Source organism: Corvus hawaiiensis, chromosome 2, assembly GCF_020740725.1.
Source record: "Corvus hawaiiensis isolate bCorHaw1 chromosome 2, bCorHaw1.pri.cur, whole genome shotgun sequence".
Lineage (NCBI taxonomy): Eukaryota > Metazoa > Chordata > Aves > Passeriformes > Corvidae > Corvus > Corvus hawaiiensis.
The window spans coordinates 108073993-108100992 of NC_063214.1; the positions used below are offsets into that span (position 1 = coordinate 108073993).

At 39.1% G+C, this 27000-nt stretch overlaps 1 protein-coding gene across 12 annotated transcripts in view; it reads right to left on the reverse strand.

The window, feature by feature from the left end:
* Positions 1-27000, reverse strand: part of MAP7D2 (MAP7 domain containing 2) — an 82920-nt gene that overhangs the window by 18139 nt on the left and 37781 nt on the right. For 4 of the 12 annotated variants that reach the window (XM_048287464.1, XM_048287456.1, XM_048287478.1 and 1 more), the window contains exons 2-8: positions 18043-18120; positions 14603-14766; positions 7509-7623; positions 6468-6566; positions 4404-4514; positions 2971-3093; positions 2-150 (exon numbers count right to left, since the gene is read on the reverse strand). In XM_048287464.1, coding sequence (XP_048143421.1) covers positions 2-150; positions 2971-3093; positions 4404-4514; positions 6468-6566; positions 7509-7623; positions 14603-14766; positions 18043-18120 — 839 coding nt within the window. Of the gene's footprint in view, position 1; positions 151-2970; positions 3094-4403; positions 4515-6467; positions 6567-7508; positions 7624-7809; positions 8050-14602; positions 14767-16356; positions 16391-18042; positions 18121-27000 lie in introns of those variants that run through there. The other 8 variants (XM_048287483.1, XM_048287474.1, XM_048287496.1 and 5 more) reach the window with 8 other exon arrangements.

The following is a 27000-nucleotide window of genomic DNA, read 5'->3' on the forward strand; positions in this document are numbered from 1 at the left end:
CCTGAGTAACTTCAGCTGCAGGTGCCCCTTTCATGGCATTGGCAGCGGAGGGTGAAGTTGCCTTCTTCCTGTCGGTGCTTCGGGTGGGGGAAGGCTTGTAGGGAGATTTAAGAGGACTAGCTGGTGCTACACGAGGACAGATATGGAATACTAAAGAGTTATAGTACAATAGCAAGAGCAAAAGGGAGCACAGATAGAAGAAGTAAAGGAGGGGAGAAAACAGCACACTTTTATGTTACAATGTTCAAAGGTAGTTTCAAAGTGTTTTTTAGTGTTTCAAAATATCACATATAACGCATTCAAGATGATTCTATGTTTATTAAAAATGTCTCTACTGCAACACTTTACAAGATTTAAAAAAAATTATCTCTAAAATATTTCTCTCTTACTCATATACCTTTTTAATCACCTGACTAATACTGTGACTCTTTTTTCTTCTAAGAAGTCCAGCTGCCTTTGCATATGATAAAAAAGTAAGCAGATAATTCTAGCTGGGTGACTTTCGAAAACATACTGCAAAACAGGAAAGGTGACAGAAGCATAGGGAGTTTTGTTTTGTCTTTTTTAAAGCCTAACATGCAAAGGCTCTGAAATACCTTAATTACTTCCCCAAATAATACTTAATTAAAAAAACTAACAAAAAAATCCTCCAAACCTAAACTAAATGCTGCTGTAGGTATTTCAGTTATTGTTACTTGAGGGAGACATCAATTTGCGTGTGACATACACATTACAGCTTACAGGGCAAGTCTTTTTTTTTTATTTGCAATATGAACAGGATTTTTTTTAAATGGGATATTTTACTCTTGATTTTGCTCATATTGCCTTCTAAGATGAAACTTTCACATACATATAGAACAATCAACAGAGTATATGTTTTATCAATAAGACAGACACTAATTACAATCAAGTGATAGTGTTTCCTATCTTAGTCAACTAAAGCCAAGAAGGATATTGACTTTGAAAAAGTAGTAATTATGCACTAAAGTAAAGAAAGTCACATTCCCAAATTTTTCTTGGAGGCAGCCCTAACAAGTTTTTTCTGAAGCCTTTTTGTATGCTTTAAAGTTTAACTGGACCTTTGTATTCTTTGACCCACTTTCCAGCCAGTTGGCATAAGGTCACTGAATATTAAGAAAAATGTTTAGAAACTTAAAAGCTGACTAAGGGAAATATTTTTACTTCAACTGTTAAAAGAATTAATCATGTGTCCAGTAACAACTGTTTGCCTGACTACCTTGACTTGGAGTGACATTAAAAATGTGTTGCTGTAGAGTCTGAATTTGAGGCTCCTCATTTCTAAGCTTATAGAAAATGCAGTACCAGAGCAATTTTGATCCCAGCATCATGACAGGAAGCACAGTATGAGCTCTTGGAAAGGAAGAATCCTCTTCCCTGTTCAGGAAGCTACTTCTATGGTGAGAAGTACATAACAAATGGGAGATCTCCCTCAACTATTTTGCCGGCAATTACTGACAAAATGTCAATGGCCACTCTGAGATTGTTGTTTGCAATCTGTGCTACTGCCTGATTGCCTTGTGAGGAAATGACAAGAAGATGCTTGTTCAAAATGCTGTTCCCAAATTAGCTGCCCTGTTTCAGCTTAGTGAAAAAGCAGTTTGCAGAACAAATTGTAGCCCTGTCAGACATGCCAGTGTGTTAAAGATCCTGTGATAAAGAGAGATAAACCTGAGAGTTTACAAACAAAATAAATGCGCAAGGACAAAAGTCATCCTTACTAATTTCTTTGATATCAAATACAAGACAGAAAACATCATCCATAGGTGGCCTCAGCAATTCAGCTCAAAATCTAAGTAGAACGTACTGATCTAATTTTGACTTGGGTTTTGCTCACTCTTGGCTGCAGTTGGTCCCTGAGCAGTAAGCAAACTGGGAACTTTCTCAAGTACTATATGACAACATTTCTGCTTCCAGTAGAGGCTGCTTTTAATGCAGAAACAAGGCAAGCAATTTTAGAGACATTCAATATCAATGTCCCTATGCACTGAACAGAGAAGTAATGCACAAGCAATTCATTTTTAAATAGCTTTGTACTAAAAGCACAGATGCAGAACCTAAGCCAATTTTAACCAAGATGTGTGAAAACACTCATCATAAAGATGATCAGTCTTTTATCATCTAAACAGTTTAATCCTGAAAAAGTGTTTCCTTTTGCAGACAGGCATTTGGGTGTGTGCTTTGCGGTGCTTTTTTGTTTGTTTGTTCTATTTAAAGTAAAAAGGGCTGTTAAACTTTTGTCTTGTTTCAGCCAATGCTATGACCAGGTATGCCTCTATAAGCAGAAACTACTCAAAGTCAGGCACTTCCAGGACTGGAAACATTATTTTTGTAGATGTTTGCAATATAATGGTTTTATTAGACTACCCTTTACACACAGGAATGGTAACTATCACCCCTTAAAGATCAATAATTTCTGGAACTGACACCTTCCTATCAATATTGTTCTTTCATATGTGTATGTACACCTATATATATATATAGATATAAAAATACACACAGTCACACACAGGCAGAAAGATATTTAACAGCTAGGAACTGGAACCCTGGTAAAAATAATTAAGGCTCAATGGTGCACTGGGATTTTTGTTCTACGTACTATTTTGGGTATGACAGGGCTGACATTAATAAATCAATCAAAGCCTCCAAGAGTTGTCACATCCTTGTCTAAAAACATGTTTGTTAAACAAATATATTCATTTTTTTATAGTCTCCAGTTTTAATGTTTTTTTTTTTTTTTCTAAAACAGATATTCAGAACAGCAAAGACAAGAAAATGTCCTTTTCAAGGATTTTAAATAGACTGCTGTCTGAAACAACTTAGTTCATCATTGATTTTGTACTATCCTGTAAATTGTCATTTGTTTCATAGTACTCCATTTCTTTCAGCAGCTACACAAATGCAGCTAAAACATATCTCAATGGTTTCAAAGTGAGGAAGTCACATTTTTACCTGGAGTACTGTACTGCTCAGAAAGCATTAATGTACTTCTGCTTCTGGCTAAAGATGACTGTGTGGGAGTCAGCAGTCGAGAAACAATAAAGTTTTCCATTGGACTAAGATGCATGCGGTGAGCTGAAGGATGGGAGCAAATAAAATAAAATTTAAAATGCAAAGAAATAAAACAATGTTACATTAAAATAACTGAAATGAAATGATGAAATGATTAAATGAAATGACAAAAAAAACTTGAAGCTTTTGGTATTTAAAATATTTGAAGATAATTATCATTTCCTCTGGAAAAAACCTTCTAATTTCTCTATTAAGTTCCCCACCTGTACAATACATACAGTAAGGTTAAGATCGTGTTGTATTTTGGTTTTACTCAGAGGCATGTTCCATTCTGCAAAATGGTTACTTTCATGACTCAGCACGAAAAAGGTTTGTCTTCTTCCCCAGTAGGAAAGGTAAAACACTTGGAAGAACAGCGCAGCTGCTCACTAATGTGCCACCCATACAGGGGTTGCATTTAAAATCTGCCGTCTCACCATGTTACGTAAGTCTTATTTATACAATATGCCTGCATTACTTCCTACTCCATAAATATAAGTGTCAACTATATAAGACATATTTATAGATGGTCCTATTACATGTATATATAGCCATCTGTCATAATATCCTCAAAGCTACTGATGAGCTTTCCTTAAGCAATTCAAAAATTTTTATTCATAATAAATTTACTTTCTTTTTCATTCTAGAAACAAGCCTTCATAGTAATTTATTTCAGTAAATATATATTTTTTTCCCATTAGACTTTAAAAAAAAAAGGGGTAGAAGCAAAAAAAGCAGACACAAAATAAACCTAAAAAAATCCAAAGAGTTCACAGTGAGATAAACCCTTCAGTCCTCTTTGTAGTGTTTAGCAACCACTAATCCTACAAAATGATCATCTTTTGCAGAGTCTCTTGAGGATCAGAGTTTCATAAGAAATTAAAGGGCTCCACAACTCTGGTCACCAGATTGAAGTCTCCCAGGTGGCTCATCAGACGTACTCCTGCCTACGGTACATCCCATATCTACTGTCAAGCCACACCTCTGGTTTGCTCGTATTTCCTTATTTTGCTAGAAGGTCACAAGCAGTACAGATATAGGAAATTGCTGCAGTCGCAGCCTGTACTTACAGCCCTGTTTGCTGGAGTATCAAAAGTTGAAAAAGAATCAGTAAAAATCCCCCAGCATTTGTTGCTGGACTGTGATTTCCAGCTCAGCAGGACAGCCTTGGGACAGGCTGCAGAACCAGGTTATTATATAATACAGAACCTTGCAGATGTTTGAGTTCCTTTGAATAACAGACATAAGCAAACCACAAAGCTACATGGACCAGAAAGAAGTGCTTTAAGCAGAAGGAGAGTTTATGCTGGCAGGAGACCAGCACATTCACTTGCCTCTGTCGGGGGAATGTGTTATGGCCGCTGTGGAGGACGAGAGGCGTTTACTGATTGGCGACTCCATTTGCTTTGGCAGATTCATTGTAGAAGCTGAAAGTTTGTCACATGCTGCAGAGAAACGCATTGAAGATATTTGTATTCACACCACAGTGTTGATAAACTCCAAAAATTAACCTTGCATTTGTACTTGTGGCCCTTGCCACTGATCATAGCACTGAATTAGGCATGAGGTGAGCTCTTTCTGAGCACTGAGGACCAGCACCCTATGACACATGCTTTGGCATGCAACTTTTCTGCTTGTGAATTTAAAATTCCAGTTTTCTAACAGCCTGTTTTTTATACTGACACTGGCAAATAATTATATATCAGGTCTGAATGAGTGAAGCTATTCTGATACGAGATACTTAATACCAGCAGAAGCATAGTTACCCAAACAAAACGAACTGCACACATGACAACTCTGAACTCATCTTCATTCCCCCTCCCCTCTATCTTCAGTCTGGAAGAGCTGGGGATCACATCAGATATCACTCCAATAAGAAAATGAAATAACCAAAAGTTGTGCATCTGTATGAAACCCCACTCTTTTAATGACTGAGCTGGCATCAGCCATTTGTCTTTATCTTTTTGTGCTGGAGAAGAATTTTAAAAAAAAAAATCAAAAAGACAACTCAGTTTTTTTGGTACATTTTTCTTCTGAAATACTATTTGACAAAGTCTGCTTGAGCAAAATATCCATTTCCTACTTTGGCATTTATTCAACTAAGTGAAAGAGAAATGCTACTCAAGTTATTACTACAGAGTACTAGTACATAATGATCACTGTATGATATTCAGAAGCTAAAAGCAGAGATGCTTTGTCCCCTATATTTGAATCTTATTTCTTTCAAAAGCAAAAATATTTTCAGCTAGAGACATGTATGTGGCCCTAATTCTGCACCTTCTAAGTTACTGCATTCCCTATTTTGTCCATCAAAATAGGGAATGCAGTAACTGTCTTAGTGGGGTTTCCAAGATTTTCCTCCATCTACTACAGTAAGCAATGCAATTCACTACATTTGCTTTTTTATAAAAGCACATATAATGCTGGTATGCTGCAAAACATTAGTTGCACGGACAAATACCTTTGGACATGAACAACAATCAGTAAAAAAAACTGAATCTGTTTGCACAGAAGTAATAGTTCTGTGAAATCATAAGCAGAACAACATTTACTGTGAATTCTGCAGGAGTAATACCAAGCCTAACTCCTCCTTTGGGGGACAGAAGGAACCTATTTCTCAAAAGCACAGGCTGTGTTTTCTTTTCAAAATGCCAAGTACATTTGCAATCAAGATTAGAAATCTTATATGCAATCCATTTATAATTTTGGAGGACTCATCTACTTCAGAGTCCTTCTATGGGAATAATAATTTAAAAAAAAAAAAAAACCTACAAATAAAACCCCACCAAAAAAAAGATAACTGAATATAAAACATGATTGCTTAAATAAAGTCAACCGCTTGAGTTTGTTACAGATACCAGCTTGGCCAAAATTCATTTCAGGAGGCTGAAAACATAACATGGCTGTTTATACCAAATTTACTTGTTCTTAAAATATTGCAGAAGGCCCTTGAAATGGAAGAAGAGGGCTGTTTTGATGAAATGTGGTCTTCATAACACATTTTCTTACTGTGCAACTGAAATTTTTCTCAACAGCACCTCCATTAGAACTGTGCACACCCATTAGAACTGTCAAATATATGTGTAATTATAGACACACACAGAGGGCACCCACAGAATTAACAGTGATGAGAATCTGAGTGGTAGAAGTCTACAGTTACTGAGAAAATTATGAAATGCCTCTATTGTGCTGGAATGTGAGGCATGCACTGCTCCACCATGGCAAAATTAAAAGGAAATTAAAAAGACACTGGTCTACATCACTAAGGGTAATGCCGTAGAGTACCAGACTGAAATGATAAGAAAACAGTGGTTAGGAAGAACAAGATCAGTGGATGGATTACAGTGATTAAAACAGTTATAAACGAGACATGATGGTACTGTGATTCTCTGAAATACCATTGAAGGAATCAGCAGGAGCAGTAGAGGTCACAGGGTCTGGAGGAAGGGTGTTGGCAGCTAAACCTAGAACAGGGGGTGGGGTATTTTCTGATTCACCTACACAGCAGAGAAATCAGAGCAAAAAGAGGTGAAAGAAATTACTGAATAAGTTGGGGGAGCTGGAATTAAGCATAAACTGCATCACAAAGAAAACCTGTTTCTTTCTCAAAGTATAAGAGACTTCTTTTACTATTATATATATTTGATTTCCTGGCTTTTTTAAATGACATATCATGAAAACTATGATATGAAACAGAGTTTGCCTTTTTAAAGTTAAGTATACTTACACACTGTTTAAAAAGAGAGTAACTGTTATACTTCATCACAAACATGGATATTTTTCCCTATAACATCAGTTTATTCAAACATGACAAATTTAAATAAATTGTATGATTTAAAAGAGAAAACATGCATCTTTCTGAAATACAAAAGCAGCACATTACTGATTATGTAATAAGAAGAATTTCCTCTGAAGCCAGAGCAAAAATAGCAGTAACAGAATGTATGTGGGGAAAAAACCCAAACTATTTTAAACTGCACATGCTGCATAGTCATCTAGAAATTCCCATCAGGTTTTTAGAAGTACCAAACAAAAACAGATCATCTTTTGCAAGCCTTAGACAGCACTCAGTCCTTTGGTGAATATTAAATTTGCTAAATTTAATGCTAAATTTTATTTGTGTGCATGGCAAGACAATGTGGAAGAAGCTAAAAAGGGAGACAGTGCATCAATTTTAATTTTAGCATTGAGCATCCTCCAAACAGATTCTGGTTACTCTATTAAAATGATCTGCATTCCTAAAGTTAGGAGGAACCTTTCTCCACAGAAGGTATTAGGGAGAGGAAGCCTGGCAAGCAATTACAAAGCACATATTCACGCCCCAAGGCAGTAGCCCCTCCAGTACCACCCTAACTATAAACCCATCATACTTACTATCTCCACAATCTCATGCATTTTGCACTTGCAGATCTGCAATGCAGGCAGCCTATTTCACTTACCATCTCTGCCTCCTGAGCCTGCAGCCAGTGCTCCTCCCCACGACCATCGCTTCTGCTTCTGTTCCAGCTGCTGGCTGCGTTCGAGGGACCGGCGCATCATGGCTTCTAAACGTTCCTGGTAATATTGGTACAAACCCAGACACAAATCTCCATCAGTTCTTTGGGGGCTTCTTTCCCCCACCTTCCAAAACCATGCTAAAAATACACAGTCCCCCTGTTGCTCCACACAAGATGATTACAGGAGCTTGCTCGCAATAAAAGAAAAAGAACTGAATAAAGAAGGTATCAGCATGCTACCTACCTTCAGATATGCGTATCCTTTGTCTGCAAGCCACTGAGGTCACTACAGAGGCCTAAGTAAATAACACAGGTTGCATCACTGCCTAGCATCTGCTCCTGCTGGTGAGGCTGCTGCTGTGCCCTGGACTTAATTTGTATAAGAATAATGCTCGACAAGCATTAACTCCTTCTTGTCTATGCAGACATCAGGATTTTTTCCCATCCCTTTCTGAGCACAGTTAAATTGCTGCAATGCCAGTGGCTCCACCTAGTCACTCGGATAAATGATCACTTCAAACCCAAAGTAGGTTACTTTGCAGGATGCCCGACTTATTTTTACAAAAACTCCCTCTTTTCTTCTATTATGTTCCTTGAGTCTAGGCATTTAAGATCTTCTGATTTCTTTTTCTTCTCTGTGTATTTTTTTTAGTGCATGCCTAGATCATACTGCTCCAAGATTTACCTTTTTTCCCCCCTGCCACCCCCATGTTCTTCTCCATGAGTTAGGATTTTCACAGGGGAAAAAATAAAATTAATTTTTTCCCTGCCCAAATCTTGCTCTACCTTTAACTTACAGCTAAGTATGGTCACTTTATTCCCTCTCCATCACCTCTTGACTCTCAAAGACCTCCACCGAGTTTCATTCCCACCTCCTCCCTCTGCTAGTTTCTCAGTGATTTATTGTTGTGGCAATGATCCCTGCACCTTTTCTTTTCCTCCTTTCAAGCAGATAAAATGTGGTTCTTCCCCACCCACAGCTCCATCATCTAACAGCCTCTTCCTTTCCTCCTCCCAGTACCTCATTCGCATCTGGCAACCTTCTCACCCTCACATTTCAGCAGCTCAACCCCTACTGTGAACGATAAGTCCGCTCTTGCTGCCTCCAGCTCCTGCCTCAGTGAGTTTCAGCCCTCTGATCCTATTAGTATTTTTGGTGCTATTCCTTATTACCTTTGCTGTGTCCTTCTGGTCTCCTACTCTTATTCACTTCAAACTGGATCCTGCAGGCTTCTGTGATTACATCACACCCATTCTGATTTTTATCAATCCCCTGCTCTATCTTCCAATATCTTTTGGCAACTCAGATAAATTGTGTGGAAAAACGTTCATACATCTCTTGGCCAGATTACTTTCTTTCACTGATTAACACCTTTGGTCTGGCTTTCCTGTTGCCCTTTCCTGAGGTATTTTACAAAAAAATTTCAGTCTTTGTTCAAGTATGTCTCCTTCAGGCTCTGCACTGGTGTCAAGCCAGTTGTCTCTGATGGAGCTCCTTCAGCACATCAGATGCTAACATCAGGCACCTCCAGTAATCTCCATACTTTACATATTCCACACATACATGCACCTATAAACTTTGTCTTACCTTCCTGGGGTTCTGACCTTGGTCACTGACTTTCTATATTGCCAGATTCTCTCATCATCTTCTGGTTATCTACAATATACTTTAGCCTCTTCCATATCTTTAAAGAATCTCTTCTACTACTATGGCTTGCAGTAATTTATTTCTGAACTAATTTTTTCCACCTCATCCAAGCCTGCTACCAGTTATCCATCAATATCAACAGCAAGACACTCTTTTAATCTTTAAGTTCTCTTCTAATTTTATTACAAATCACTTGTGCTATAAAATATTCTCTTACCCTCTATATAAAGAGTGAAAAAAGGAAAGTCTTGCATCCTCTAAAATTCCTATCTCTCCTATTCCTGTTACCTTTTGGCCAGGTGACCCACCGTGCTGTTACAATTTCTGCTGCTGTCTCCAGGAAGACAATGTTTCAGTCCTGTTGTAAGCCCACGGTCTATCAGTTAACATCATTCAAAGACCACTGAGAGCAGGCAGCTGCTTCCCTGCCCTCCCCCCCACCCTTCTTCCCCCCTCTGTCTACTCAGTGCCATCAGTGTCCAGGCAGGCATGAAAATGAGAGCTCTGCCTCCTTCCTTCTCCTCCCTACAGAGCAAATGCACGCAGCATCACACAGCTCAAGCGCAGCCTCTTCTGCAACAGCACAGAAAACCCCCACAGCCCTGAACACCCCACTGGCTTCTTGCAAACACCCTGCAAGGGAAAAGGAGACAATCTTCAACTCTCTGGAATCCAAAGTCACTCCTCTCTGCTTTAGTTTGCTACAGTCTTTCTTTCTCCTCTTACTACTCAATGATGCAATTTTCACATTTAAAGTCTGCGTGTGCTGCCTTTGCATAACAAGGTTTGTGCTTTTTTACTTTTAGCTTCCCACCTCTCTAACTTAATTCTGTTTGAGTCCTTTCTCTGTACTTAGTCTTTGCAAACCTCACATATTTCATCACCATTTCTTCTCTGCAGTCTGCTTCTTTCCACCACTTTCTTCTACTATGCATCTTTATCCCAATCTATCTTTCTACCCACACTCTTTACCAAGGAAAAAAAATCACCTTCCCATTTCTTTTTAATTAAAACATACTCTTACACAGAACTTTTCTTTTTTTTCCCCCCATTTCTAATGAATATTATTATTCATTAATCAAAAAAGATAAGATTAAAGCAGTCAAGTTTCAAATATTTCTGTTTGCTGTCTTGTTTGGGGTTTTTAAAATGATGCCTGGAGTAAGCAATATTCTATGGTTTGCAAACCACAGAATACACTTACACCACCCACTATCAAAGTATTGTTTCAAGAATAAAATGCATGGTGAAATAGATTAAAGAAATTAAATGACTTTTCATAGACATTTGAAAGCCCATGTTACCTACAGTCTGAGGTTGAAATCTTCAGTTATGTTATTTAGAGAGGATCATTCATTTCATTTGCAAAGAGCCTTTCATTAAAGCCCTATAGAACATAATTATCGAAACTCATGAAACCTCTGCAGATATAGGTTAAATAAAGAACAATATGAAGGCTGCTTTTCACAAAGAAAGGATAGTTATTATAAAACATTTTAAGTTGGCACAAAACTAAAAAGCCAAAGAAAATAATAAGACATAAGGAAGCTTAGCATAAACAACTCATACATTAATAATTTGTTCCATGACGATAACTAAACCGCAAGACAAAGCTTTCCTTCATCAGCAAACAATGCAGAAAACCCTTCCAGTGTATGTTATAGATGAAGCACCTTCTTGAAAACGTATCAAACTATCCATGTGATCTCATTTGGGAACTCTAACAGCTACAGATAGAGCAAACAATGCCTACTCTCAAGATATAGGGAGTTTTCACACAAAAAACCTTATAATGCACAAGCACTGCATGTAGGTTAAATTAAGAATGAATAAAATCATAAAAGAGAGCCATCTACTGCTAGTATCTAAAATACACATTACTTTCCAAAATCCAGTTATTCATGCAAGTTTTCCTCAGCCTGAGCAACAGAATGAACATTTGCACTGTCTAAATTAAAAACAAAGAAAAAATCCCCCTCAAAACTCAGTTGTGAGAAGATAAGTAATTTGACTAAGTACTTTCCTTTTCTCTGTGTAAAATATAACACAGATGTGGCAACAAGGAAAAAAACGTTTCAAGTATTATGACTTAAAAATTGTGCAAATAATTCTAAACTAATCTTATATGTACAACACAAACATCTAAAAGAGCCCAAAACCATCTCTTCCTCTTCACTTTATATACAGCCCTGTATGTAAGTAGCTCACTGTTTCCTGACACTATCAGTTGGCTTCATCTTTGGAGTGGAGTACAGTAAGTCATTAAAGCTATAACACCTTGACAGCTTTTCCCATTCTGGTGTCTAAGCACATACTTTTTACAAATGTAACAAAACACACATGCATCAAAACAATCTCTTCCCAATAACCTGTGTACAGCTAGACATCTATTTACAAGGTATTTCCAAGTCACATGGGAAGTTCAAGATAGGAAAAGTGAAAAAAATTATTTTAACTGAAAAAGGACTAGCTGTACTTTTGTCCTGTTCCCTGCTACAAGAAACTTTTAAATCTCTTCTGTAAAACAACATGCTGCTTTCCTCAAGACTGAGGGACTGCTTTTACTGAAACAAGTGGGCAGCTTTAAAAGTAATACAAAGGGAAGGGCAGCGATACTGAAGACCTCTGCAGATAAGAAAGATGCAGCCAACGTAGACAGAATAATTTCTAAACATTATTTATTCATTCCCTTCTGAAGAATCAGACACTTCCACTGTGCTCTGCAACAAGCTCCAGCTGCCCCAAAGAACTCTGACAGAATACCTCGACTCCTACCAAGAGAGACTTTAAAACCACCATCTCTTATCTGGCATTGTAGAGGGGGGAAAGTAAGCAAAATAAATCGGATTTTAGCCACCTCCTCAAGAAGTCCTCTGCATGCAAAACAGTCAAGCAGAGGATGCTCTGATATAGGAGCCAACGAGTTCCCACCAGTTTGTTAAGAGCTACTCCTCTCAGACTCTTTCAGGTGCAACAACAATATTTTGTAGAGAGAGATTACTTTCTGCTGTGTTAAAAAACAAGGAGAAATAACTCAGGGAAAATATAAAGGACAACCAGTAAGGCAGAAAGCAAGGAAGAAAATCTCTCTACTTGTCATTTCAGACATCTGATGAGCAAGTAAAATGGGTATTCCAGTCCCCAGCCAGTACAAAACAGTGTTAAAAGGAGAAACACTGAGAAGATGCTGCTGTACACTGGCTCACTGGCTGGGGCACACACACCCCCCACATCCCAGGTGTGGGAAATACATGTTCAAAGCTCTTCCAGTAAAGATGGTTTTAAATGGCCAGAATGACTCACAAGCAGTGAGTAACTTGCAATGCCCAGGGAGCTCCAAGTTCATCACCATCCTTACTCAGACCTGCACTGTTATTATGCACACAGACTTTGAGGGGTTCATCACAAGAGCAAGGGCTGGGGAAGGTGGGGCTAAACTGGCAGATCCTTTAGCAGAATTCAAACAGAATTTGAGAAATGAGGGACAAGAAACTGTGAAGGGAAGCTAGGAGGTGATGATGTCTCCTGTTCCTGCTTTCTTCCTTCTCTGACCCTCCCCTGCTCTATAAATTATTCCCCTGTGCACCCTCTTCTCCTTCAGAGGCTCCTGGACTTTTTCCTCCTAACAGGTTTAATCCACCCCCAAATAAGCAAGCATCCTCTCCTGTCTTCCTGCCCACATAGCCTTCTCTCAGGTTCCTTAGCCTGGGGGAGGAGCAGGGAGGAAAGGAAAGGGAAAGAATCCAGACCCAGGCCTGCTTTAGCTTCCAAAAAGGCTTTGGACACTTCAAGCATAAAGGACCGGCCTGGTGATCAGAGCTACAAGTGGTATTCACATTATGACCAAACACTTGGAAGCAGCCTCTCCCTCACCATTACAGAAGTCTCCCCTCACATGTGCAGTGTCTTGGGGACCTGGAACAGGCTTGCTGATGCTTGGGAAAAACATCACAGTGTACTCAGCCTCTTATGCCCATCTCTGGGGAAGTGCAGGAGGCCACTACAGGAGATGGGGTCGGCCCTCACTGAACAGAGGCTTTGGGACTGACCTGTCACAGCCTCTCACATCCAACAACTCTGCTCTCATTTCTCCAGCAAAGACAAACCATGCAGGCAGGGAAAGCTGGCAGATACTTGCTCTTCTACTCCTCTTTGCCTCTCTGTCCTGCTCTGCTGAAAATTTTGAGGACAGGGTTTTGGAAATCTTTGTACTTGTCCCTTCCCCTTACAACCCTCACAAAGGGAATCAATTTTGCTTAGCTACAAAAGGTTATTACAGCAGGAAATGCTGGGGAAGGAGCACATGACTTCAATGCTGTTACCAGAGGAGAGAGACCTCCCACCCTTTGTTTCTGCTTTTTCCCATTTTTCTTAAAAGAATTTGAAACAAACCACATGACAAAATATTTTAAAATTAATTCTCAGCCATTACATAGAAGCCACAATGAGCATGTTAAAGTTGAACGACAAATGACAGGATATAATCTTCTCTTCAAGTTAAAGTGAAAAATCAAACAAAAAATTCAATGAACAGCTGTATGTTATTCTGAAATCCTGCAGAAGTGTTTTATCTGTTTTGAAAAGTTATTTTGATGAAAGGACAGGGAGCAGAAAATGGGAATTTAAGATTTATTCTATTTTTGTATTTCTAAAGCTTTTTTATCCAGGAATTGGGGAAATATTTTCCTTTGGCTTTTTTTTTTTTTTAAAACCACTGCCCCCTTTTCCAAAAATCATTAATTCTTTATCAGTTGTGGGTAGCAGTGCTAGTGTTCTCTACATAATGTCATGCAGAGATATACACACACACCCTGCATTCAGAGAGCTGTACCAGAAATTGGACTCACTAGAGCAAAAAAAGAACCTTAAATGATCTCAGCAGGGAGCATAGAAGAGAAGAAGGGTATGAAGATGCTTAAAAACATGTGATTTTGTTCTGTGCTAGAAATTAAAAACAGCCTAGATTCTTCAGTGCTTTAAGTACAAATTTCTGAGTTTCTGTCGCCAAGGAAAAATGGAAGAACACATTTTCACAAACGTTATTTCTGTTTCATGGACAGTAAACAGAATAGTATGAAAAATCTTTCCCTTTTTGGAAACACTCATTTTTAAAGACTTCCTTCCAGAAAGCTGGTGCTTTATATTTGACAATCAGAGTCCCAGATACATTACCAATAGTAGACGACTATTCCAGGAGATCAGACAAAAATAAAACACAATTGTTTTGGAAAGTGTTTTTGATGTACAGTGGTAGACTACTTACAGCTGTGGTGATGTGGTTTGCAGTTCCTGCAGTAATTGCTCCAGTCCTGCCCCACCCCCAATCGTTTAATGCATGTCAATATTCAGCCATGTTTAATGCTGCCATACATCTCCCAGTGGACCTTACCTCCTCCTCTTTGAGCTTTTGTCTCCGTTTTTCTTCAACAGCTGCTCTCTTCTGCTCCTCTCTCTGCCTCTGTTCCTCCAGTCTTCTCCATCGCTCCTCCATTTGCTTTTCATACTGAAGTTTTGCTCTTCTCTCCTTCTCCAGTATCTGCTGTTCCCTAGCAGCTTGTGCAGAGAAAAAGGTGCATTTCACTTCATGCAAATTTGCTTCTGCTTAAAAATTATTTGATAACATGAAACAATAGTCTAAAATACAAGTACACAAGGTTTTAGTCCACTAAGATTAAAAATATAGTGCACAGAAGTGCCGAAACTATTAGTAAATCTAAGTGATTTGCTCAATAAATAAAAAAGGAAGTCCTTGTACACAAGGTGCCAGTTTGTACCCCTTACCTATGTACAAACAGTGTACAGAACAGTTTAACAATTTTTTTTTTATGTTTCAAGTCCCTCTGAAGCTTAAAGCCAAATTATTTTTTCAGACGTACTGTTCCTAGTAAGCTTTGAAGGAAATCAGCTACATATGTTGAAGCAAAAGCCCTTGGGATTTCTTTAAAACTGTGCTTCTTGTTGTGGAGCTGCCTTCAAAATAGACACATGTAAATAATATATGCTAAGTTTCCTATGAAGTTTTGAAAATGCATCTTTCAGCTCATAACTAGCATAACTAAAGCTACATCTTTACCCACTTCTGCCTCTTCACATGAAAAAAGAATTACTTCTGCTATTGAGGGTTTGCCCAGCTGTTTATTCCAACTGGAGCAATAATCTTCATGGGACATTACCCCAATGTTCCAGAAATTCAGACTCCAACAACTGGACTGTTGCTTCAGGTGTACATAGGAGAACAAGTAGTATGAATTGATGTGGCAAATTGAGAGGAAAAATCCATTTTCCATGCAAGTGTATTCCATAAAAAGGCAGGAAAGAGGAGCTCAGTAAGCATGCCTACATACACACAAGCCTGTAGTGTCACATACCAACACACATACAGCCAATATCAAAGAAGGAATAGTGCCAGGCTAAGAACTTCAAAGTCAGGGAAAACCAGAATTAACACTGTTTATATTAGAGCTAGTCCTTCTTCCTGCTCACTTATTCAGCCTGTGTTTCTTCAGTTCCTGTTTCCTTGTGTGGCACATCGTCACCCTTCTAACTCTCTCACATTATCTTCCCATCCTTCCTAGGCTCTTGCCCAGCCACCCCAAACCCCATCCCAAATTCTCAGATCACCCTTTTCCCCTCAGTTCCTGCCCCCAGGCTCTTTAACCACAGCTGTGACTTCCAGTCGCTCTTAGCTCCACTCCATCCCAACGTCCCCAGGTGAAAACCAGAGTCCTTCCAACACCCAGATCCTTTTCCAACATTCCATTTCTTTCCCTTGAATACAGAATCCTTCTACAATACTTGCTCCTCAAGTCCAGTCTGCTTTTCAGAACAACTTCTAGCTTATTCTTGTTAGAAATACAGTTGCTGTTGTCTTCCCCTTTTGCCTTATGAAAATCCACTCATCTTCCCCACTCAGGACAGGGCTGTATGAGGGGAATGTCAGTGATGCAGTGAGCCTGGATTGAATGCATGAAGATTCAGACTTGTCAACAGAAAAAGTTACCTCAGAGACAGTGGATAACAAGTGACCAGGCATTAATTGTTCCAACTGCTAGCCACAACAGGTAGAGCAGGTGAAAAAAAGCATGCTGGAGTTCATAAAAACCAAAAATAAAGTGAGGTGTCCAGAGATTGTGCTAAGATTACCTTCTGAGTAAGTAGGTGAAACCTGGGATTGATTCTGGACAGAGAAGTAAACAATTCTGTCATCATGGACACATGTACCATTCCTGTTGCTTCATTTAGGGATGCAAAACCACTGATTAGTGAGTTTTGTCTTGGGTGAAAATGTTACTTCATATTGCTACATGGTACCTGCTTACTGCTTAAAGACCTGACCTTCTGGGTAACATGCTACTTTTTTTCCGAACATCTAAAAGAAAATTGTCACAGTCAAACTGTGACCAATACCCAAAGTTTCCCATTAGAGTAATAGTCTTAACCCTAAAGAAAAATGTTTCCAGGAGGCATATATGATGTCTGGGAGAAAACTGCAGACACCACCTTCTAAATCTCCTGGGCCAACCACTCCCAAATTCTCCAGGTTTCAGTTTCCTTCTCATCTCCTCTTCTGCTCCAAGTCCTTTCAAATCTAATCATCATATCACTTTCTTGGGAACAAGAAAAGAAGGGATAATCAGGAGGAAAGAAGAAATAGCCTACATTGAGCATACCTGGAAGAGAAGTAAGCCCCAGATAGACAGAAGCTCAGGCAAGATTAAGTACTAAAGAGCAGCAGATTTTCACCAGAACTACAAAAAGGAATCTTGCTGACCAAGTCCATGGTAATAAAAAATGTCAAGTCACTGGTCTCAAGCCCCAGACTTTGTCAAGAAACAATCAACAGTTTGTTTACTTAATGCAAGGAAAACAGTATTTTCCTATGGTTCTTTTGACAGGTGCCCATACTTAGTTGACATTTCTTCAAAATATATGCTTATCTTAAATTTTACAAAAATCATAAAATACTGACAATTCCTTCTGCTAGGTATTGTCAGGTAATCTCTAGGAACATTGCTACTGACCTTTCTTGTCGTTACAACAAGGAAAAGTGAAGTTAACTGTTTAACACTTTTTTTATATCCATAGAGAGAGATATAAGAAGTCCAAACCAATGTTGAACAATTAATTTCATTTATGTACACATAAGTGTATATCTATACATACACACTCAAATATATACTTACATGTTTATCTTTTAATTGTATATACACCCACTCCCCTTAAATATATATTTATACTTTTCACATATGTATTTTACAATTCTCTCAACATTTCCCTGGTCCTATTAATAGACTAAAAATAACTGATTGTTTTTAAAAAAATCTGAAATAATTGCTTATGTTATTCAGGAACTGAATAATGTTTTTTATCATTCTCCCGAAAGATTAACCATTTTACAACTTACAGAAAAGTACAGGCTTTAATGCTGTACTTAACAACTCTATCATATATTTCAAGATGGCTAAAACTGAGCAGATTAAAATTGAGGTTGCTTTACCAAATCATCCTACATATTATTCTGACTATTATTCAAGGCTTATTTGGTATTTTCACAAACCAGGATCATAACAGCAGTATCTTGAACCCAAACTTATATTCAAAAGCTCACAAATCAAAGAAGAAAGTCAACTTGTAAATATAGAATATTAAATATTTGACTGGAAATCCAGAAAGATTATTTTTTATAATTTGAGTTAAAAGAAGTGGTAAAGACTAGGAACAGACTGAATAACAAGATTTAAAATTCTGAACAGAAAAAACACTATGTTAGTTAGTTAAGCCTATTAAAATGTGTATATAAATAATACATACAACCTCCTGCCAACTTACCAAGGTATTTCTCCCTTTCTTCTCTTCTTTCCTTTGCCAGTCTTTGTCTTTCATCAGTTTTCAGAAATCCATCAATAGCTGAAGACAGAGGGAGGGAAAAAAAAAGTCTTAAAAAGCTGTTAGCAAAACTAAAGCAACATTCAAAAGAAATTTTAAAAATCCATCAAAAAGAAATCATAACTACTGCATTTAACAAATCCAGTAACAAAAACAATTTTGCTCTTGTATGCAGGTGGGTTAATGAGCTGGGATTTGGGTACCTCTTGAGCACATTCTCCCACCTACTGCTGAACTCCAAGCATGGTTCCTCAGCGTAAATGCCTGACTCCTCAGAGCAAACAAGCATGCTGTTAGTGCTTGTTTCAAAACTTGAAACTTCCTTGGGAAAAACCATAAAGATGCAATTAACATGCATTTATCTTTGTTAATAAGCTAATTTTAAATTTTTTGGCTAGAAAGTAAAAGGTGGCTCAGAAAAGCAGTAAGCAGCTATGTGGAGTCCCAGCCTTCATATTTATGGCTGACCACAGCTCCCCAGTTTCCTCACTCACTCAGCATCAGCTCATTTCAACAACCAGCAATTACTGCTGGATGGGACTATGGAAGCAGCAGCCCTCCTCCCCTCTTTCCCAGGCAGGAAATACTTTGTTTCCTCCTGGAGTTGGTATCTGGAAGTAGGATGCTTGTTTGGGAGGAGGTTGCCTAAGGGTTTCGTACCTGGATCTGGACACCCCAGTTCTTTGCACAGCATGAGAAGCTGAAAAGCCCAGTTTAAGGAGGCGGGAAGGCAGAGTGTGACACACCAGGTGCCTTGGAGTCACCTGCCTGCATGCCCTGGAACAAGCACCAGATGGACCTTAGGTGGACCTTCTGCAAACAGCAGGGGTAAGGCCACCAATGAGTGCCTTGAGGATGGTACCTGCTTAAAACAGCTGACAGGGCCTCCAGTGCCCTTCCTTCCCTCTCTTCTCAGGGTCTCCTGCAGTCTGAGCAGTGCTGCAGTGAAAATAGGCACGGTGTCTCACAGCACAGTTTACATCCTTTGCAATCATTATCTGGGCTCCCTACTGAGTTGCTGAATTCTAATTAAGTTCCCTTCCTTTTGCTCTGAGAACTGTACTTGTTAATTTTATCAGATGAATATTAATGGAAAAATTACATAGACTGTAACCCCAACTAACTTCCTGAAAAGTCACACTTGCAGGTTCCTTTCCAAAGGCAGCCTGCCTGTGGGAGCAAGGATTTTGCATAGCAAGTACCTTTCTATAAAATGCACTGTTCTGTAGGAAGGGTGAAAGCCAGTCTCGGTGGTGACTGGTGACAAAGGTGGGGTCTCAGCTGTCCCCCATTACAATAACAGCTTGCTTTTTCCCCAAGCAGCACCTTCAAAGACCATCTCTAATCCTCCTCGGCACACATAGACCGTGACTACCTGAAGGCAGCCAGGCTCCTGGAAAAATGAGATTATAGCTCCCAGCTGGTTAATTACAACTAAATTTGTGGGTCAAATACATATTTTTTTATTACTAAAGACTCATCCTACTTCCATACTAGTTCACTTGTTTGCTCACTTGGTTGACATTTATTTTCAGATTTGACAAGGAAGAAGGAGACAAGAGGTGGCAGGAAAGCAACCACAGCAAAGGGTTATAACTGCCTTGAAGGGGCCTGCAATAAGTAGACAAGAAGGTGAATCCTGTTGTCAGCATAGGTATATTACAGCTCCAGTGGAAAGTTTTTCAGTGGTCTCGAAGTCAAACAAACATGAGACTTACAACTCATGATAGGAGCAGCAGAGAGATGTGAAATTCAGATTGGATCAAGAGCCCAAAGATGGTAGACTAAGCTTGGGAACAAGGAGACTGGAGAAAGGGAAAGAACCAAGCAGAGGCATGATTTAAGGTCTTCTGTGGCAAAGGATGTAACTCAGATGGAGAGGTGGAACCTAAAGTACAGAAACTAGACTGGGGATAAGTAGGAGGGATAAGAGAGTTACAGCAAGAGAATTCATGTCCAAGAACTACGTTCACAAAATCCTGCACTGATTCTCATCACTGTCCTGCTTACAGTAACTATCTCAGAAACCCATCAGCAAAAATACATCCCATTATGCCTATCAATAAAATCTCAGCTAACTCATCTCTACTTTAATTGCTTCATGAACACAACTGGTAGAAGTGGATCTAAAAGCCTTGCTCACAACTGCCATTGTTATCCAAAGCTGATGCACAATTTTTCAGGTTGGCTTTCTCAAGCAATTGAATATCTCAACCCAATTCAGAAAATACTAAAAGATGATCAAGGCTGTAATATAACATACTTAAGAAACGAGAATGTATCCAAATTGAAGCAGTCTGTATATTCTTTATTTTGCCTGCTCTTACATACATATTTTTTTCCTTTTAGATCACTTTGCTTACTCATTCAGTGCATAAGAGTTGAACCAAGTTCAAAGTTATTAGTGCTTCTTGCTTCATTTCTTTCTGAAACTGAGAAGTAGACAGAGCTATACCCGAAGGCTTTTTAGAGAACAGCACTCCAGACCTGGCTACATCACAGGTGAAACTACAAATACACGGAATTACCGCTCATTAAATATGCAAAAAACCAACATGAACACCCCCCCCAAAACAGTGGAGGAAAAGTACATTCTAATACCTCCAGGCATCAAACACAGGATGGCAAGAGTAGCACTAAAATAGCACTGCCACCCTCAATACTGGCATTTCTTAACTCAAGTACTTGACTTTGCAAATCAGCATGCCTGACAAAAATCAGAAACTTGCCTGCCTTTAGAAACTAAATACAGTTTTGAAGGACAGAATAACTGATCCCTGGGTGATAGCTTGTACCTTAAGATGATTTTCAAAGGCCAAAACTACTGTACTTTATGCATCTTCATATAACATTCATAAGACATTATAAATGCAGTGGGCACAGCAGTTACCTGTGGCAAGAAATTTCATTAATGAATTCAAATTCCATTTGTCAAAGGAGACTGCAAGCAGCAAGCTGGCGCAGGTAACTATCCCGGGAATAGGGTAAGCGCATTCGTGTCCCATAACAAGGAACTGCCAGCAGAGGGCAGGAGAAGGTCTGAATGAACAACAAAACCCCACGGCAAAATCGCTCTTACTGAGCTAAGTGACCTCAGGTTAAGTCTGTATACGCAGCTTTATCCTGAGCTTTCCTCATATTTACAGCCAAGCCTCTGATCCCCCACTTAAAGAGGCACGTAACAGCTAACAACATGCTTAGAGTCAGGACATAAATGCAGGCTGGTTGTTCTTCTGCCAACCAGAGTAATGAATACAAGGGGATAATGGCAGAAAATTCTCTAATAAACCTTTATTCCCAGACTTGCAGAGGAATAAGGAAACTGCAATAATAACATCAAAGATTTTACTCTTAGGAAATGCACACGCACAAACTGCTGCTACTTCTTATTCTACCTCTTGGCCCTCCCCGAAAGTCTCCTTTGCACAGTCTCCACTCTCAAAGGTATGCACTTAGGCACTGGGCCAATTCCTTGAGATTGTGCCTCATTTCTTTGATTGAGGAGGGCCAGCTGTTCATCTGGGACTTTGTTACAATGAGCATTTCTAAAGAAAAAGACCGTAATGTAAAACGAGTTCAAATGTCAGCAGCAGACCTGCAGCAATAATATAACAGCTAATGCTGCAGGATTCCTTCAATACTTTCATGTTATTTGAAATTAAATATTCACAGAAGTAAAACCCAACATTTTAATCACTGCTTCAACACTTTTTTATGGGCAAGGTAAACCTATTCAGACTGATGAAACAGTGCCAGAATGTGTCCACACACTGCACTGCTCCACATACTGCTTGTGAAAGTCTCTTGGTGGTTGCTCAAGACAGAGGAAGGCTGTCCTCTGCTGATGAGACACAAGGCAAGCTCTGTCTTTTGAAATCCATATCCTGTTTTTGGTGAGAAGACAAGTACTCGAGCAGGACAATCAGGTTATTGGAAGCTGAGACTACATTTCAAAAGGATCAACAGGCTGCTTGGGCATCTTCTCTCCTGAAATTCACACCTGAGCAATTGTCAGCAGGTAAGGTCTCTATTAATTTTTTTTTCTACTTTGTTGTTGAACCCCCACCCCTTCTGTCCTCTCTAATACCCCGTGGTATTTGGTTTCACAATATATTTATACACAGCAGATATTGAAGCCCTTGTTGGGCATCCTGACACAAGAAGAGTAAGCTGGGCATCTGAGACCAGTTCTACATAACAGTGTTCCACACAGAGACCTCTGGCCCTCCTGCATGACCACATTCAACACATTTAGAGTTTTGTCCATTCTACCTGACATTGTCCAACACTTTTGGACCTGTGCCACAGTGTGTGTCACCTACGCTGATGTTGCTGCATTCCCAGTTTGGATGCAGTTCTGCCCATGGGTGGCCTTGCGTGGGACCAGATGATCCTGAGACACCACTGCACTTATACCCACTGTTTGCTGGCAAACTCTGTTGTTTCAAATAATGTAACCTTCATCTACAAAAACAAGGTTTTGCTCCCTAAAAACCTGCTTTCTCTCCCTTGGGACTGTTCTTTGAGACGATAATGAACAGCTGTTTTCCACCTGTCACTGTTTCCCTCTGGGTATTTCTGAATGAAGAAATGTTCAAGTTTTCAGCTACTAACTATACTTTGAGGGGGAAAAAAGGTTACATGTGACTGTACCTGGATGACACTTTCTAAATTTTAAGAAGCACTTTTCTAAATTTTAATTATTATATAGCTGAGAGGCTTTCAGGTAGAGGCAACATGTGAACACCACAAGGCTTTTGCAGGTAGGTTCAGTAAGATTTGGTGGATTATTGTCCTTTTTGATAATGGTCTTTTTCTACATTTTCTTTAATTAAAAAAGCTCTTTATTCTATTGCATTCAAAAATCTTAATACAAAGAATCAGAATTTTCCCACTTTCAGCTACTTAATTCGCCAGGCTGGATTTCAAATATAACCAGAAAAGAAAAATGAGTATTTTCCATTATGCCTAATTAAAATACCAGGATATTTATTTGTTGTTATAAAGATGTTAAGTGGATGAAGTCATTAAAGGCAAACAGTTGCCAAAGAGTGACATTTCAGAACCCCAGGCTAATTGTCTGAGAGATGGCCTGGCAGATAGAACAGAGAAGCTGTCAGGGACTGCACGCTCTGGTTAAACAACTAGGACACCTGCCTTACACTCCTGGTCCCCATCCTGGATTTTCAAATTATCCATTTGAATCAAGAACTTTAGCTGTAAAACATACTTACACAAAGAATGCAGTAGCTAAATATATACTACTTGTACATTTATTTAAGTTTAGGGTGAAATTGCTCCAAAATGCTGGCCAAATAACTGTGGAATTATACAGAGAGTATATATAGGTCATTTTATCAACACATATATTAATAGAAAAATCTTAATTACTGCACGGGGAGGAAAAAATTGCTAAAATATAAATGGCAGATCTTCTCAGTTTTGCATGAGCCCACAGACACCTAATCAACTACATGGGGTTGTGTACAAATGTGTGTGCAGCCCTAACAGTGCCCCAAGGAGACTCCAGTATCAAACAGACAGCAGATGCACCTCAGTAGCACTCAGAGAATGGTAAGATACATTAGCAGAACGTTTTTACTTATGAAAACACTAGATAATTAATCTAGTGTTATTATTTAGTTAGTTTCCTGAACAGGTCCCTGCTAGACAGCCTCCCACATAGCCCATACCAAGCAGTAGCACTGTGTCCAATGTGTTCTACACTGATGTTTTATTCATGTGCTTCTGTAACCTCTCAGGCAGAAAGGAGTCCAGAGGCTTAACCAGTGCTTGGCAGTGTCTTTCTCACAGATTTAACACACATGAACGTTTACAGCTGTATTTTTCAAGCACCACTAGACCCCAGACCCATTTGGCATCTGTAGGTAAGATCTTCCCTTCTATAGCCTGTCCAGCAACTTTCTGAAAGGAAACACTGGGCATTCTGGAAAGGATAAAAAAAAAAAAACCAAAACAAAACACAACTACTGTTTCTAAGTCACAACTAACATTTTGAAACTTCTAGGGTTTGCCAAGGTGGCACTAGCTGGAAATTTTATACTAAAGCAATAAGCAAACCCCTCAACCCCAAAGCTTTAAACATTTCAAATATACAATTTTTTTCCATGACTGAAATACTTTTCTTCTTTTTCTCACTCACTGCATATCTCCTGAATCAGCAATAGTTCCAACTTGTATATACAATTTTGCATTGATAAACTTGCACAGACTAGTTTCACTGACTTCAGCAGAATGACTCTGTTAAAACAGAAAATATGGAAATATCTTGTTAAAATCAGGAAGCCCATGTTTATCCCCCCCAAGTCTGAAAAAAACAAAAAAGGTCTTATCACTTATGTACTATCATATTGAATGGAAAATTTATTTTTTGGAAGAAGAGTAGCTAAAAATACTGTAGACACTGCTTGTCTGGTTCACTTTACTTTGAGTTTTGCAAGAAAAAGCCTCAGTGTAAGACAATAAGCCTCAAGTCACAGTTATTTTCCCAAATTATCTAAAGGAAACTTTTTAGGATCAGATAACTTTGTTCTTCCATCACAGAAAACTCTGAACAGCCTCCTTTTTAGGAACACACACATCAAAATTAAAGAAATTCAATTTATTGGTAACAATTTTTGTTACCAAAATGAACAAGAAAGAAGTTTTGGATCTATTGATGTAGTCAGCAGCACTGTGTCCAATGTGTGTTCTACACTGATGTTTTATTAATGTCCTTCTGTAATCTCTCAGGCAGAAAGGAGTCCAGAGGCTTAACCAGTGCTTGACAGTGTCTTTCTCACAGATTTAACACACATGAACATTTATAGCTGTATTTATGTGTATAGTGTAGTCTAGCACAATTCAATTCCTAACTAAAAGTGTTTCTGGACTGACAATACATATCTATGTATCAGCATCTGCTGATGTTATAAATTGATTATTAGATAACCAGAACTTAGTGAAAAAACTAGCATCTCGATGAGAAATTCAGATCTTTTTAGCATGAGAAGACCAGATGGGAAACGTAAGTATCCATTTCTCCCACCTCCAGCTAGCTTTTAATTCCCAAATGCACATTAAACCCCACTTCCTGTTCAAGTTAATTGGCTTTGCTAGTGTATGGCACTGAATAGTGATCTTGTGCTTTGGTGGCTTTACAAATGTCACTGCTGTGTTGCACTCTCCAGTGATAGCTGAAGTGCATAAAGACAGCAAAAGCGAAGGGAGCACTGAGCTGCTTTCCCATATCAGGTAGGAAGAGCTTCAGTGGAAGCCTTGCACAGCCCTCAGGCAGGCGAGGAGCTGACCACAGCTGAGGTGCACCACAGTTCATTCTCCTGCAGGTTGTTTCCCTGCTGACCCCTTGATCAAACCTTCACAGCAGCACCTCATGCTGCAAATTTAAAACCAAAGGTGCAGGAGCCAGTACTTGCAAATACTATCTGTAGAAAACAGAGCTTCCCCAACGTGAGCACCCAGGTAACTTGGAGCACACGGGGCTGAGCTCCCATCTTCATGCTCAGGCTCTTTGGTGTATGACCCCAGTCACCTTCCTCTCTGCAGTGGGTGGCTGTCCTGCCTCCTGCCGCAGGCCAGACACCCCCACAGCCCCCACACCAGCACCCAGCACTAAAATTTTGCTACATGGCGAAGAGGGAAGTTGGAATGATTTTCTCACTGTGGCAGCTACCTGGAGCATGTGAAGCTGCCCAGCTCAAGGCACTAAAGGGCACTGCTGAAGGCCGTTATTGTGTTACCAGAGCTCCTTTTTACAGCATCAGTCCATGGCAGCTGCAAATCTCTAATTCCAGCTGACTCAAGGGTCACAGGACAGCATTTTGGAGGAAGCCTCGACAGCCTCTGTACACCCTGCCTTCCACTGTGGCCTTTTTGCAGGCCATGGATCTCTGCAGCAAAGTAACTGCCTGCAGATGGGCCAGCCAATAAAGATTTAAAAAAAAAAGTCCTATAATCAAACTCCTAATTAACCTCGATGTCTAGGTATGCAAACGAAAGCATGACAAAACTACAGCTTGCTTCTAAACCAACTTCAGGCAGAAAGTTTTCTTTTGGAGCCTGAAATAAAAATAACAAGGGTATGTCAGTATGGTCTCATAAACTATCATTAAAAAAAATTAAGACTAGTCACAGAAGAAACCATAAAACAAATCTCCAAATAAAGGGCTCACACTTGGAAGACAGAGGTTTGGTGAATGAGCATTTCAGAGGCGACAATTTGTACAGCACAGCATAAACCTTAAACTTATCACTGCATGTGTATGTACAGGGGTAGTTCTGCAGATTCCTTTTACTAGCTTTGTTTTCATTGCAAGTCTAATTTAATAGAAACTGCAAAAGAGATACTGGTGCTTTGGGATTTATTCTGAGTTGCAGCAAAGGTACAGTTAGAGAACCAAGAAAACACACTCGTCTCCTAACAATGCTTATGGAGGCATGAGGTATTGTCAGCATATCCTTTATTACCACAGCAGGTCTAAATTTTTTTTCTCTAGATACTATAATTAAGTTTTTAACATTACTGTCATCTACCACTATACTCTCTCCTCCATGACTGAAGATTTGGAGAAAGTTTCAGGATGTTTCTGTTCTGTTTTTTGTGGTGAGCAAAGTGAATATAAAGCATTTAACAAAAGAAGAATCCATCTGCAATTTTCCATTTATATGTATCTCTCTATAAAAAAAAGTGCTGATGACTTACTAACATGACATGCAGCTATCAAGAACTAACGTAAATAACCTCCACTTTGGTCTACCCACACCTTGTACATTGCTGAAACAGTGTATTATTCCAAATAGAAGCAGCTACCAGCATCAGAGGTAGAAAACACATTTTCCCTATGATGTGGCAAAAGCTTCCAAAATAAAAAGAAGCAAAGC